The sequence below is a fragment of the Phytophthora sojae genome (genome assembly GCF_000149755.1).
Source record: "Phytophthora sojae unplaced genomic scaffold PHYSOscaffold_6, whole genome shotgun sequence".
Classification (NCBI taxonomy): domain Eukaryota; phylum Oomycota; class Peronosporomycetes; order Peronosporales; family Peronosporaceae; genus Phytophthora; species Phytophthora sojae.
This window is the reverse complement of record NW_009258120.1, coordinates 3,965,569-3,978,491: the sequence shown is the minus strand read 5'-3', so window position 1 is coordinate 3,978,491 and position 12,923 is coordinate 3,965,569. Positions and strand designations below refer to the sequence as shown.

Genomic DNA, 12,923 nt, shown 5'->3' with positions numbered 1-12,923 from the left:
TTGTTGGCCGCCGGAGTATCCCCGTTGAGGGGAGGTCGAGTGCCGGCTTGGGGGTTGCCCCTCCTACCGTCACCGAGGGTTTGAAGTCCTCGGTGGCGCCGTCATTCGCGTCGTAAGCGGGCTCGGGGCCCGGGATGTGTCGGAGAGGTCGCGGGTAATCGACCTTGATCTTTCACTGCGACCTGCCGATACAACCGCAGCTTCCGAAGTCTCGGACATCGCAGTCCGGACATCCCAGTCTTCATATTCGTTATCTTCTTTGGCGTCCGAGGAATCAATCGCCGTGTCGTAGCTCACCGAACGCTCGTCAATCGACTCCATCCGACCCGTCGTTGGGATCGAGAATGAGCTTCCAGAGCGCACCGAAGTCTCGTTGCGCGTTCCACTCGATTTGGCCGGCGTCGCTGGTACCGCTGACTTGACTCCCTTCGCCATCTTCTCTCTTCTTCATCTTCTTCTTCTTCTTCGCTTCTCTTCTTCTTCTTCTTCTTCTTCTTCTTCTTCTTCTCCTCTTCGCTCGTTGGGGTAAATACCTACTACAACCAAGACACACAGAAGGTCACACCAATCCCGGGTCGCGGCACCAGTTGTGGTGTGGTAATTCAACTAAAATCCTCCTCTACCAAAAGGTATTAGAGACACCAACAACACGCTAACCCGCAAAGGTAAGCGCTTATTGGATCAAAACCAGAAGACCAGGAACGATCCCTTACACCGGGTCGGTTGCAAGCACCTCTGTGCACCTTAGGTTGTCTTCGGTCAACCCAAAAACCTGTACCACTAGCCACGAGCTAAGGCTAGGATACCATACAGTGCTTTCACGCAGCCTCACCGCAGTCCCTCAGAAAGGAAGGGTACCGGCGTGTTAGCCCTTATACAGGGGGCCAAGGTAAACATCGGCTGGTAGACTAATAAACTCAGGAACACTAATAAACTCAGGAACACTCAAATCCCACAAATATACACTGAACGATACTCTAATACCGTTTCTGCCTCTCCGGCCGCGCCAACTCTTGGCGCTGCCAAGGAAACACTCGGTCAATGCACGATAAGCTCCCCGACAGGCATCCACACGCAGCCGAGCGTGTCCAGGCACTACAATAAGCTAGCTACACTTACCGAAGTCGGACTTGACCCTTGTTGGCTTTGGGGGAAGACTGTCTTTTTATTACTGAGTTTTCTGAGCCCCTGGGGCCTCGTTCTGGTCATCCTATGATGAGTCCTATGTCCCTATACAAATATCTAGTGTGAACGATCGCAATAAGGCGATTCCGGACACATCAAATGACGACCGCGGCTACACTAATAAGTGCGGCCGAAGTACGTAACTAAATGTATCTGTACCTAAACGTGGGTACCGTGAAGCCTCCTTCGGGGTTCTATTAGGACCCGACGAGGCTTCAGCCACTGACTGTCACTCCACCGAGGATAATGTCGTCATCCAATCAGAAGCAGCCATCTCCGTCTCTCCTTGACCTCGCCTTGATTGCCCCTTGATTGAACTTGATTGTCGGGCTGGTGTGTCAACAGCGTTGGAAACTGCCACTTTCCAATGCCACAAAATATATTATCAAACTTTAGAACTATTCACACTCTACACCCCGCAGTACGCATACAGATATGTTGCCGACTACACTCAAAGGCAACTTCAACAGGTAATACAACTCATGTAGCCATGTTGACTACGAATAGGTATCTCTGCCTATCGATGGGTCTAAGGCAGTGGGATAGACTGAGCGCTGTGGAAGACGTTCCATGGGTCGTATTGGGCCTTGATCTGGCGCAGACGCGCGAAGTTGTCGGCGCCCCAGTAGTGTCGGCCGAAGTCGGCGCCCAGGTCCAGGTCGCAGTAGTTCTGGTAGTTGCCGCCGTCGAAGTACTTCTCGAGGGCGCCGGCGATGCCGCGGATCCAGTTGTAGGACGGGGAGTCCTCGGACTCGCCCTTGTTGGCGCCCACGCCGATCTGCACGGACCAGACGGCATCACGGTGCGCCCACGGAGTCATGTCGTTCTTCTGCGAGGCGAAGACGCCGCCGTACGCCTCGAATTGGATGTACGCCCACGTGGTGTTGGGCAGGCTGTCGGCCCAGTCCAGCACAGTCTGCACGCCCTCGTCGTCCAGCGCCGAGTTGGAGTAGCCGCCCTTGATCTTGCTGTAGTCCTTGTCGGCCGACGTCAGGTGGTGCGAGACGTTGAGCGAGCTCAGGTCGTCGCACGTGCCCTTCCAGACGTACGCCTTGGTGGCGAGCTGTGAGCAGTTGTCGCGGCGGTCGATAGTCTTCAAGCCGCCGTGGTCGAACAGGCCCGACGAGTTGAGCAGCACGTCCAGCTCCGCCTTGGAGCCCAGGTACTGGCCGGTCATGCGCGCGCCTCCGCCGTCCACGACGAGCTGCGTGGTCACCCTCGAGTCGGCCGTAGGGAAGTAGTCCATCCACGCGCGCAACACCTGCGCACGCACGGAGACGTTGAACTGCATGCTGAAGACCGTCACAACCGGCATCTTGTACGCCTTGATGGTGAAGAGCGTGACAATGCCGAACGAGTCGGCACCGCCACCGCGCAGCGCCCAGAACAGGTCCGGGTTCTGCGTAGTGGACGCGGTGACAACCGTGCCGTTGTAGAGCACCACCCGCATCTCGGTGGTCTGGTCAGCCGCGAGTCCGTAGTGGCGGCTCACCATGCCGTAGCCTCCGCCGCTGATGTGACCGCCGATGCCGACGCTAGGGCACGTGCCGGCGTTGAAGTTGTAGCCTCCGAGCCGGTCCAGCTCCGTGTAGACCCAGGCCAAACGAGCACCCGCCTGTATCGTGGCCAGAACGGAGCCCTCCTCCTTGTTCTCGGACACAAGGTTGACGTCCACCATGTCGGCGATGTCGATGACCAGCGAGCCGTCCATGGACGACAGCACTTCGTACGAGTGGCCGCCGCTGCGAGGCACGGGTGCCAGGCCGCTCTGCACCGAGCACTTGACGGCGCGCACCACGTCCTCTTCCGACGAGGCAAAGTACACCCCAGGGGCTTGCGGTCGATACGCGCCTTGGGGCCCGTCGCGTAGTCTTCGTACAGCGGCGACTCCGACATGAAGAAGTTAGTGTTGGCAGTCAGCGTGCCGTTGCCACTGCTGCTATTGGTGGCGCATTTGTCCATGCAGTCCTCGAACGCCTGGAGCAGCGACGACGAGTCCGTCGATTCGGACTGCGTCACTTGCGCCAAGGAACCCGTGGCGGCGAGTGCCGCTGTGAAGAGCGCCGCGGCTTGATAGAGGAAGACCATCGTCTGGACCGGGATGGGGACTTGACGGCGGCGTGGCAGAATCCGGAATGAGTGAACGAACGCTACGTGCGGTGTACAACCGCTGGAACGGCCAATAGCTACAAGAACCCGCTTGCTGTTTGAGACGTCTCATGAATCTAGTCAGACTGACCAGCGGAAAAGCCGGTATATTAGCATCCATGCGCACGTGATCCGCGTTGATGGCAAAAGTCTGCCGGTGCCCAGAGCACGCAATCGGGTACCCGAACCGGGTAAATTACCCACCCGAACCGGGTACACCCGAGTTCGGGTAGGGTGCGGGTACCCGAAACAATCTCCGGGTGAAGCTCGGGTACCCGAGAGTAAGGATAAAAATAAGTGGAAGGTTTCGCATCCCGACGCTTATGTGCATTTGACGACGCCAGACCCAACATCCAAGCATGGAGACCGATAACCTCCCAAAAATACGACATGAAGTCTCTACGGTTGATAAGGTACACGAAGAAGCTAAAGGTGAGGTCCGATTAAACCCCCCCAACGCGAGCGCCAGTATGAGACACGATTAGGCAAAAACCTTAACGTGTACCAGACACGTTAAGTGAATTATACTTTGTTTTTGTATGCCCACATACAAACTTGGAGTCAATAAGGGCTAGGTTTATACCTCATCTTTCCCGCGATGCCGTGCACGAGTCGTGCGTTTGATATAGGTAGTGATGGGAAGCACAGATCAGTGTTTGAGGCTGCAGGTGCTTCAGCCCACCACACATTTCTCGCTCATTCGAGAATCTCACCGCTTCCCCGCAGGTCCCTGAATTCCAAGCGCATTCGCCAGACGAGCTCAAGAAGCTGGACATACAAGTGTACCTACCACCTGGGTACCAACCACAGCTGCAGTATGAGGCAAAGGTGTGAGCAACATTGTTTGTGCTGTATCATATGCTACGGTTCTAATGCTGTTGTGCTTGTAGCGGTGTACAGTTGCTTCTCTTGCAAACGCGATGGTGTCGATGACTGCTGAAGCTACTGCGAGGGCCATCATGCTAACCCAGTAAACGACGAACCCCCACGTACGGCAAAAAAGACCAAAGGTGCGTGCCGTTTATGCTGTATGGACGCGCTATTATTCTAAGCATATCGTGTCTGTTCCTTCCATTGATAAACCGACAGGCGGATAACGCACCTGAGCACGTCCGGTAGTACCGCAGCCGCAGGATTGTCGATACAATGGGAGTAGCGATGCAAGTACCGTCCTGGGCGCCAGCAACAAAGCCAACTATAATACAATACTACCTTCATGGATACTCTAGTTTTGTATTGCATACTTTGTTCTGCTTTCATATGTGTGAATACGTTGATGAAGCGTTGTCTAGAGCATAAGTGGCCATGATAGGACACTGCGTTTTGAGCTTCATATACGTTCCATCAGACACGCTCGTTGGTATAAGTTATCCTATCGTGTCTGGTACACGCTAAATGTATGTTTATTGTGTATGGTACATGGTTGAAGTATGGCTTTGTCGTCCGCCCCCAGACATGGATGGGCAATCTGTGGAAGGTCACACCAGATCAATTGTACATACTAGTACACGCCGTGACGATGACGCCAGCTAGTCGCTTTCTGGCTCGAATCGTGACCTGTTTTTAGTATACTACCGCGGGCACACCTTACATATGTTCTGTTCCCGTCGATGCGTGGACAAGTCCCGCCTTTTGTTTGTGCCGACTATGTGCACAACAGACACAATATAGATCTAAACTTGTCTTGGTCAAGACACTTTTACGCGTTGAAGCCACGATAACTCAGTTGGGGGTGGGGGTGTGCACCGACTTTGCTAGAGACACGATAGTATATTACTACATTATAGTATGCATGCCCATCATAATGATACACCTTAACGTTTGTAGGAATAGGTGAGATGGTGGGAACCAAACCGCTTCGCGCTGGGGGGGGGTTAATGGACACGCATCCAGAATTCACGGGTGCGCGAGCTTTATTTTCATAATAGATATACCACTTCTTTCATTTACTTCGCTTTGACCGTTGATAGAATGTAGCACCGCCCGGAGTATAATTTATCTCGGGTGGGGATCCTAGGCTTTACCGCCGGGTGGGTGCGGGTACCCGAAATCGTCTGGCCGGGCACCCCGGGTGGGTGCGGGTACCCGAGTTTCGCTGATTGCGAGCTCTGATGCAAGACTACTTCGCTGATGACTCTGTCTACAGTGCCCGTACGTTTCGCAGACGCTTTCGAATGCGATGGCCACTGTACCTAAGGATCGTCGCCGCTATTGAGGAACATGCTAGCTACTTTCAGCAGCGAGCTGACGCGACGGGAAAGCTGGGGCTGTACAGCGCTGCAAAAGTGCACTGCGGCAATCCGGCAGCTTGCTTACGGTATGCCGGCGGATGCGGTGGACGAGTACGTCCGCATAGGATAAAGCACAGCTATCAAGAGCTTGCTGCGGTTCTGTTCTGCGGTACTAGAGGTGTTCGGCGAGGAGTATCTACGTGCGCCAAATGCAGACGACGTCAATCGGCTGCTAGCCATGCATGGGGTGCGTGGCTTCGTGGGCATGCTTGGCAGCTTAAACTGCATGCACTGGCCGTGGAAAAACTGTCCGACGGCGTGGGCAGGGCGGTACACAGGCAAGGAGAGTACGCCGACCATTGTGCTCGAGGCGGTGGTCTCAAACGATTTAGGGTTCTGGCATGCGTTTTTTGGTATGCCGGGCTCGCAAACATGACCGCGCCTACATGCAACTACTCCATTTTCTGCCAACGGGACGCTCCGTATCTGATTGTTCAGTGGGGGTAGCGTCCTCAGACGCATCGCATCCAGAAGCCGTGCTGCGGCGCTTACGGGGGGGGGGTCTTCTTGTCCGCCAAAGATTCAAACCACTTGGGGGAGTTCTGGAGAATCGCCCACACAGCCTGACGTTTGAAGGCACTCTTGTTCTGCGCTCGATAGAGCACATGAGCATCTAGAATCTTGTCATCCATGCTCTTGCCGCTCTCGTTGCGGACAAAAACCGCGGCGTAGAAGCCGGCAAACTTGTTGCAGGTAGCTTGCAGGGTTCGCCATCGAGTCTGCAAGCTGCTAGCAACGCGCTGCTCCTGGCGCGCTTCATGCGCTACAAAAATTCTGCATGCACGCTCTTCCAAAACACCTCTCTCGTTTACTCGTCACCAGCAATAGGATCTTGGGAAACATCCAGCCAAGCGGCGGCTAGGTTCAGATCCTCATCAAGGCCGAAGTTTTTGCCCTTCTTCTTGGTAGCGGTGGCAATCGCGAGCGCGTGCGTTAACTCGCTGTCTTCTCGCCCTGCCACATCGTGAAGCACACACCCATCAGGGTTTGGAGAGCTGAGGCCAATGTCGCCACACTCTGTGCCGCTTCCCGTTGCTACTGGGTGCGGGGACGGCGTTAACGCGAATGGAGTGGGTGGGGGAGCGAGAGATCGCTGGGCGAGGTCCAGAGACGGCATTGCGCCTTGCGACGCCGTTGCTGAAGACGTTTGCGTTCCTGAAGACAGGGGAGAGGATGAGAGCAATATGGCGGGGGAGGAGGGCGACATGAAGAGAGCGCTAGGGCTTTTGATCTAGAGCTGACTTGAGCTGGCTGGTGTTTGACCAACAAAATACTCAAGCCCTCAACCGTAGGCAAGTTTGGTCAAAACTTTGATCTGCGTAAAAAATTGTGCAATTTGCTTAACATTTACTCAAACCGGTGGAGCATCCAAAAACTAAAACTATACTTAAATATTGACAGAAAAGGGGTAAAATTTAATTTTACTCACGACCGGTGGAGATGCTCTAATGAGATTACAGAAATCTGCCTCAACCGAACGGGTATACAATACATAACCTCATATAAATAATACTTCAAGGTCACGAACGGAGATGAGCAAAGGTACTGATGTAAAAATCCAGGATACCTTTGTTTGGCTAAAAGTACTAAGCTGTGCAGTTTGAAAATTGGCGCCCTTTTGATTGTCTGTGCGATCTTCTCTGTATTTACGATTCCACTTTCACATTTGCGCACTACCCGCTAAGCCCTCTACGAGTAGTATAAAGTAGAGCTACTAACCGCACTGATGTGGTGCGAACACACTTAGTCGAAGGTCAGCGCTGAAACAGCTCAGCACTGCTTTACTCGGGTTTGATTAACTAAGCAAGCGTCAAATCCCGTCTAAGATAAACTAATTCAGTACAGCCTTTTCTGTGGTAACGTTGAGATCACTTTATATACCTAGAGCCCTTATATATCAGGCGTTCGGTATTCAGGCAGAGTTCTGTATGATAAATCCTTGGCCAATCCTTAGTGTAAGCAAGCTTCGATCACGCGATTTTTATTGTGGGGCGATCTCATGATAGAAATACATGTACAAATCTACCCACGTAAAAGCTGCTCGGGACAATTCCTACAAGCTCGACCCAGCGTAGCCCGGGGACCCAACAGCAAAGCCCGATCCGCATCCGGCGAAGCGTCCCGACATCAGTGAACCCACCGCAAGCGGACGTTGCGGGCCATGCACGTGCCTTTCCGCAGCGACAGCTTCGCTTACATGTCCAGTATCCGTACAACCGCCTGCTAGCGATGAAAACAGCAGCGAGAGGCGGCTGGTGAGAAGGGCTCCTCGGCCCGCAATGGGGACGAGTCTTGGACCAGGCCCTGGTGGCTGCAGCGGCCATTACCGTATGCAGCCAGCAGGTGTCGGCTCTGCCCTTCCAAGTGCAAACAGCACGCGTGCCGTGCAGATTTTAATCAAGGCCGCGCCGAGACGATCATCGTTAGTGTGTGGCTGACAGACACCTCTCAGAGACCCTATGGCTTCGATAATGCACTTGAATTCCAAAGTACATGAAATGAGATACATTTTCGCGTAGCCGAAGTTATGCCTGCGCTAGACTCAATTTGGCTAGTCGGCGGCATAGAGTGGTGTCCGCAGATGTCGGGTCTCCCGCTGCAGGCAGCGAATCGAGGATTGATGTCATGAGTGTCTTCCATCTTGTCTTGTCCAGTGCTAGTTGTCGAAGTTCGTCAAGATCGCGCGCGCAGCGCAGTCGGTGTCCGGAGCCACTTGAAACGAGGTCTGCGTCCAGTACTAGAGGCAACGTTGTGCGCGGTCGGCCGCGCCACTTAGCTGCATCGCTTGGAGCGAAGTAGGCCGCCATTTGAACGTACGCCGGGATCTCAGGGCGCCGCAGGAGTGGCCAAAGAGGCCCCACTTGGACGCCGTGATCCGGTGTCGGAGCGGCCGCTCGTTGCAGATCTCGTAGAGGTCTTGATTGGAGACGTGGTGAGGGTAGCAGATGTTGAGTACGTTGCGTAGCTGCCGACGGTGAAAGCACTCCAGGCTGTGGAGCTCTGACTGCGTAGTCCCGCTGTTGTAGAGTAGAAGTAGTAATACAGACTAGAGCGTGAGAACGAGACGGGTAACAACTAATACCCGTTTTTACCGATGAGATCAGGTATTAGATCAATGTAAAATACATAACGTGGTGTCTGACACATATGATTCCCTTTTAAATCCGGATATATCAGGCGTCTCGTTCTCACGCTCTAGTCTGTACTCCGGTACCTAGCTCCGTCCTTTTTTCTAACCGTAATTTACCGACGAGCACTGCTCTGCACCTTCCTGACCCCCAGCTGCTGAAAACGTCGACACCACTGCTAAGTACAGTAGCACCAGGTGCGAAAGAGGTCTCATCCACAACTCCGAGCACCGCACACAGCAACAATGGGATCACGTACACTCCACGACAAAAAGATATGGACACCTCCAAAAGTGGCTGTAACTTCGTCATTTTTTATCGTTTTAAAGTGCGGTTTGGACTAGAGTTGCAGAACACGCTGGTAAAGATCTGCACGCTGCTAACACGCGCGCTTTTGCGCTTCATCAGGTAGCTCACATACAAATCACTGGTTCTGCCCAGGTGACAAAACTTATGGACAGCTAATCCCCATACAAAATCCTATATTAACCAAAACCCCTTACAAATGATACGAACTTGGACTTTGTATGGGGAGACAAAGCAACCCATGATTTCTCCACTCTACCTGGATCAGCTGTCCATAAGTTTTGTCACCTGGGCAGAACCAGTGATTTGTATGTGAGCTACCTGATGAAGCGCAAAAGCGCGCGTGTTAGCAGCGTGCAGATCTTTATCAGCGTGTTCTGCAACTCTAGTCCAAACCGCACCTTAAAACGATAAAAAATGACAAAGTTACAGCCACTTTTGGTGGTGTCCATATCTTTTTGTCGTGGAGGGGGATAGCTTAGAGCCAGCATCATTTTTAGTCAGACCATCAGTTTAATACATTCGGTACTTTTTAATATGAACTAGAGTATCCAAAATATCATGGTATTACCGGTATAAAGCAGCGAAGCGCGATCGATGATTTTAACGGGGTTGGAATAAAACTTAAGCAAAAAATGCGCGGTTTAATTCACACGCAACATACTGTGCGAACTTCGGCGCTGTGCGACGTTGGCTAAACGGAGTGCGCACGGCGCGACAGTAGTGTATGTAGTGTTCTGGACGTCGCATCATATTGAGCTGCAGTAGGTACAGAAGAAACATTCATTGATAGACGGACAAGCCACCTTCGTGGCCATTGCGGTGCACTTTAATCCTAAATGTGCCCGATTAGATGGGCGTGATGTTTGCTGCAGCAAGAACCTAACTAGAGCAATATGAACGCATAACAAAGCGGAATTAGCTTCATAACTGCGGTGACGTGTAAACTGCTCGTTCGTAAATAGAGATATCTTAACAGGTGCGGTTCGCGAAAAAGTCTCGTTGGATGACATCATACTGAGTTGCAACAACTCACGCACCATGGAGTAGACCTTGACAGTTTTTCTTCCTGGTCGTCGGGCGAGCAGAAAAAAGCTAATAACAGAAATAGCGATAACAACATCAGTAGCAAAGCTATTATTTAATAGCGGTTGCAGTAGCGGTGGCATTGACAGTAGGACAGTTGCAGTGGTAGCGGGCAGTGATCTTGACGCAGGCGAACAATTCCAATAGCATTTTACTGAATAAGAAATATTAATACTTCGTATTGATATTACTTACGCAGCAATGCAAGTCACATATAATATTTAGAAAAAAAGAGAGTGATATACAAAGCCTAGACGACCGATAAGAAGTTAAGATCATCGGTAATGCTTGTGGGGACGGCGATGTTCAGACGGCATCTACTTGTAAATTTAGCTTGCGCCAGCCATGAGATGGCCAGTGATATTATGCAGCAATATATAATAGAAACATGAAGTGGATTTTGGCAGTCTTTCTCCGGCGTGAAGAAGAAAGCAGGGGAAATATCATTGAAATGTCATTATCATAGCTGATATCGTAGTTGTAGCGCAAATAACAGCGGTAACGGCAGTGCCAGCAGTGGCAGCAGATAATAAACAGTCGCAGTAGCGATAGCAGGAGATATGAACTAGCAACTTCAATGACAGCATTACTATGATATCATTAACAATAGTGAAATAGTAGTTTTAGTTGCTGTAGTTGCAGTAGGGATAAACAGTACTTAGTAACAGTGACCAGTAGTAACGCCCACCACAGTTAGCAATATCAAAAGCAATTTCTTTAACAATAGTGGAATTTCAGTAGTATAGCAATAGAAGTAGTAATGGGGTAGCAGTAGCAGTAGCAGCGGTAGTGACAGTGGCAGTGTCCAGTAGCAGTGACAGTAGCAGCCGCAGTAGCTGGCAGTGGCGGCGACAGTGGCAGTTGCAATCAATACCAATAGCAACATGATGATGTTGTCAACATCAATTATAACCGTGTTTGAGACCAACCGCCGGATATGCTCTTATAGCATCTCTAGTATGAGAATTAAAATATCTAGTGCAGTCATATGAAGCGTTACAGGCATAGTACTCACCAAAATAGTGGTGATAATGGTAATAACAATAACAAGTGCAGACAGCAGATATCTGCTGAGGCGCAGTGTGTCCTAGCCGTAAAAAACGCAAAATTGTTCGGGGCGTTTGCCTCCGCTTAGAGACCCGCACCCCAGTTCATTCGAAAGAAAATCATGCCCAGGTTTTCTTACCGCAATGGATAGTTCACCCTCACCGCCATTTCTACGACACCATTATTGTGATTGGCTGAAAGCCCGTGTGGGTCTAGGTAGCGAATTCCCTCCCTCCCTTTCCTCATTCCAGAATCGGCCGCCTCGAGAAAAGATGGTGAAGCTGTTCTGTGCGATCGTTGGTGCGGCGGGAAGCGCGTTCCCTGTGGACATCGATGGGGGCCAGTCGGTTGGAGACTTGAAGAAGGCGATCAAGGCGGAGAAGACGAACGACTTCAAGGACATCGACGCAGACAAGCTGAAGCTCTACGTGGCGAAGACGGAGGGCGGCGCGTGGCTGAGGTCGAAGGATCTGCTCCGGATGCGGAAGGGGGAGATGCCCGATGAAGTTGAGAGTCACTACATGAAGGAGGAATTGGACGATCCAACGGACAAGATCTGCGAGAGGTTTCCCACAGTCTCCGACGGAACGATTCACGTGCTGGTGATGCTTCCGGAGCAAGAACACGCACAAACTGAATTGTGGCTTGTCACTGGATCCGTTGGCAACGCGCTGAACACGAAAGGGATTCGCTGCAGGCTGTACCGACTGGCGGGGTCATTCCTTGGATACTACGATCCCAACCTTCGTGCTGGCGAAACCGACAAGGCGCTGTGGTATGATGAGGTGATGTTGCGGATCCATGTTCTTTTCAAAGAAGGTATGCATTTTGGTTATTGTAGAACTGTGCTGGTTGATGTCTCACAGATGTTGTACAGAGAGGGATGCTTTGCTATTTGAAAACGAACTGCAGACCGAAGGTATCAAGCAAACTTCCCCACTCGATGGCCACACGATCTCGACGACTGTGGCCCCAGTTTCTCGGGAGTTAAGCGAACTGCGACGCATCTTTGCCATGCATTATGTTCCAGATGATACCGAGTCCCCTCAAGTCTCAATGACGACTTTCTCGTCCAACACCTCGATCGTTGACGTAGCGACTGACGAATTTAAGTACCAGCGTATCGAGAGTGAAGAGTGGTTCGGGTCGGTGGGGAAGGCACAGAGCTGCCATGTGATGTCCAGAGAGCATTGCCTGAAATATCCAAGCTACAAGAAGTATGACAACGACCCAAGCAATCGTCTTGCTCTTTCTGCAGAAATGCACGAGTGGTTTGATGCTCGGTCCTATGCGGTGCCGACGATGAAAATTTCCGTCGAGTCCACATCTGAAGGATTTGTAATCGGCAACAGATACAAGGTACGAGTAGTTTGAGTACGTGCTGAATACTACTTGTTCTAACATTATTTACGATGCCATAGGTCGATTTGGTTGTGCGCGCGTGGAATGCTGGATTCGCAAGACTTCTCTCGCTGCGTTTGAAAGAAGGCTTTGCTGTGTCGGATGATGGCTTGGAGATGCGAACATCCATCTACGTACAGAACAAGAAGGTGTTTTGCGACTGCATGGAGTGGAAGCGCAAAGAGATAGAGAAGAAGTGGAGAGAGCACGAGGATATGGCACCTGCTGTGGACTGACTGCACCACGCGTAAGATCCTATTGACTTCAATTTTAATTTGCTTTTCATCCTAATAAATATAAAGTTACTAATATACAACGATGGCGGACCAAC

The 12,923-nt window shown here is 51.5% G+C and overlaps 5 protein-coding genes across 5 annotated transcripts; 3 read left to right on the top strand and 2 right to left on the bottom strand.

Annotated features, from left to right (window-relative positions):
* Window positions 1-69: 69 nt before the first annotated feature.
* PHYSODRAFT_511594 (hypothetical protein) lies at window positions 70-435 on the bottom strand (the record flags this gene model as incomplete). Its single annotated transcript, XM_009533295.1, has 1 exon — window positions 70-435. One exon carries the CDS (start codon window positions 433-435, stop codon window positions 70-72), a length of 366 nt encoding a protein of 121 aa, XP_009531590.1.
* A 1,279-nt stretch (window positions 436-1,714) lies between these two features.
* Window positions 1,715-3,273, bottom strand: PHYSODRAFT_253093 (hypothetical protein; the record flags this gene model as incomplete). Its single annotated transcript, XM_009533294.1, has 2 exons — window positions 1,715-3,018; window positions 3,120-3,273. 2 exons carry the CDS (start codon window positions 3,271-3,273, stop codon window positions 1,715-1,717), a joined length of 1,458 nt encoding a protein of 485 aa, XP_009531589.1.
* A 2,171-nt stretch (window positions 3,274-5,444) lies between these two features.
* On the top strand, window positions 5,445-5,946 carry PHYSODRAFT_253080 (hypothetical protein; the record flags this gene model as incomplete). The annotated part of the gene is made up of 1 exon (XM_009533293.1): window positions 5,445-5,946. A coding segment is annotated over one exon (502 nt), but the record flags the coding sequence as incomplete, so codon positions are not given.
* A 5,517-nt stretch (window positions 5,947-11,463) lies between these two features.
* PHYSODRAFT_363598 (hypothetical protein) lies at window positions 11,464-11,679 on the top strand (the record flags this gene model as incomplete). The annotated part of the gene is made up of 1 exon (XM_009533292.1): window positions 11,464-11,679. A coding segment is annotated over one exon (216 nt), but the record flags the coding sequence as incomplete, so codon positions are not given.
* A 99-nt stretch (window positions 11,680-11,778) lies between these two features.
* PHYSODRAFT_286755 (hypothetical protein) lies at window positions 11,779-12,906 on the top strand. Its single transcript, XM_009533291.1, has 3 exons — window positions 11,779-12,010; window positions 12,069-12,550; window positions 12,613-12,906. The coding sequence occupies exons 1-3, from the start codon at window positions 11,980-11,982 to the stop codon at window positions 12,826-12,828; spliced, it is 729 nt and encodes a 242-aa protein (XP_009531586.1). The 5' UTR covers window positions 11,779-11,979; the 3' UTR covers window positions 12,829-12,906.
* Window positions 12,907-12,923: the final 17 nt, after the last annotated feature.

What these genes read in the sequence shown, in the direction of transcription:
- PHYSODRAFT_286755 (XM_009533291.1), top strand. Translation starts at nt 11,980, where the DNA reads ATGTTGCGGATCCATGTTCTTTTCAAAGAAG. An exon ending in CCATGTTCTTTTCAAAGAAG is followed by an intron (nt 12,011 to 12,068) that starts GTATGCATTTTG and finishes GATGTTGTACAG; the next exon opens with AGAGGGATGCTTTGCTATTT. An exon ending in TAATCGGCAACAGATACAAG is followed by an intron (nt 12,551 to 12,612) that starts GTACGAGTAGTT and finishes ACGATGCCATAG; the next exon opens with GTCGATTTGGTTGTGCGCGC.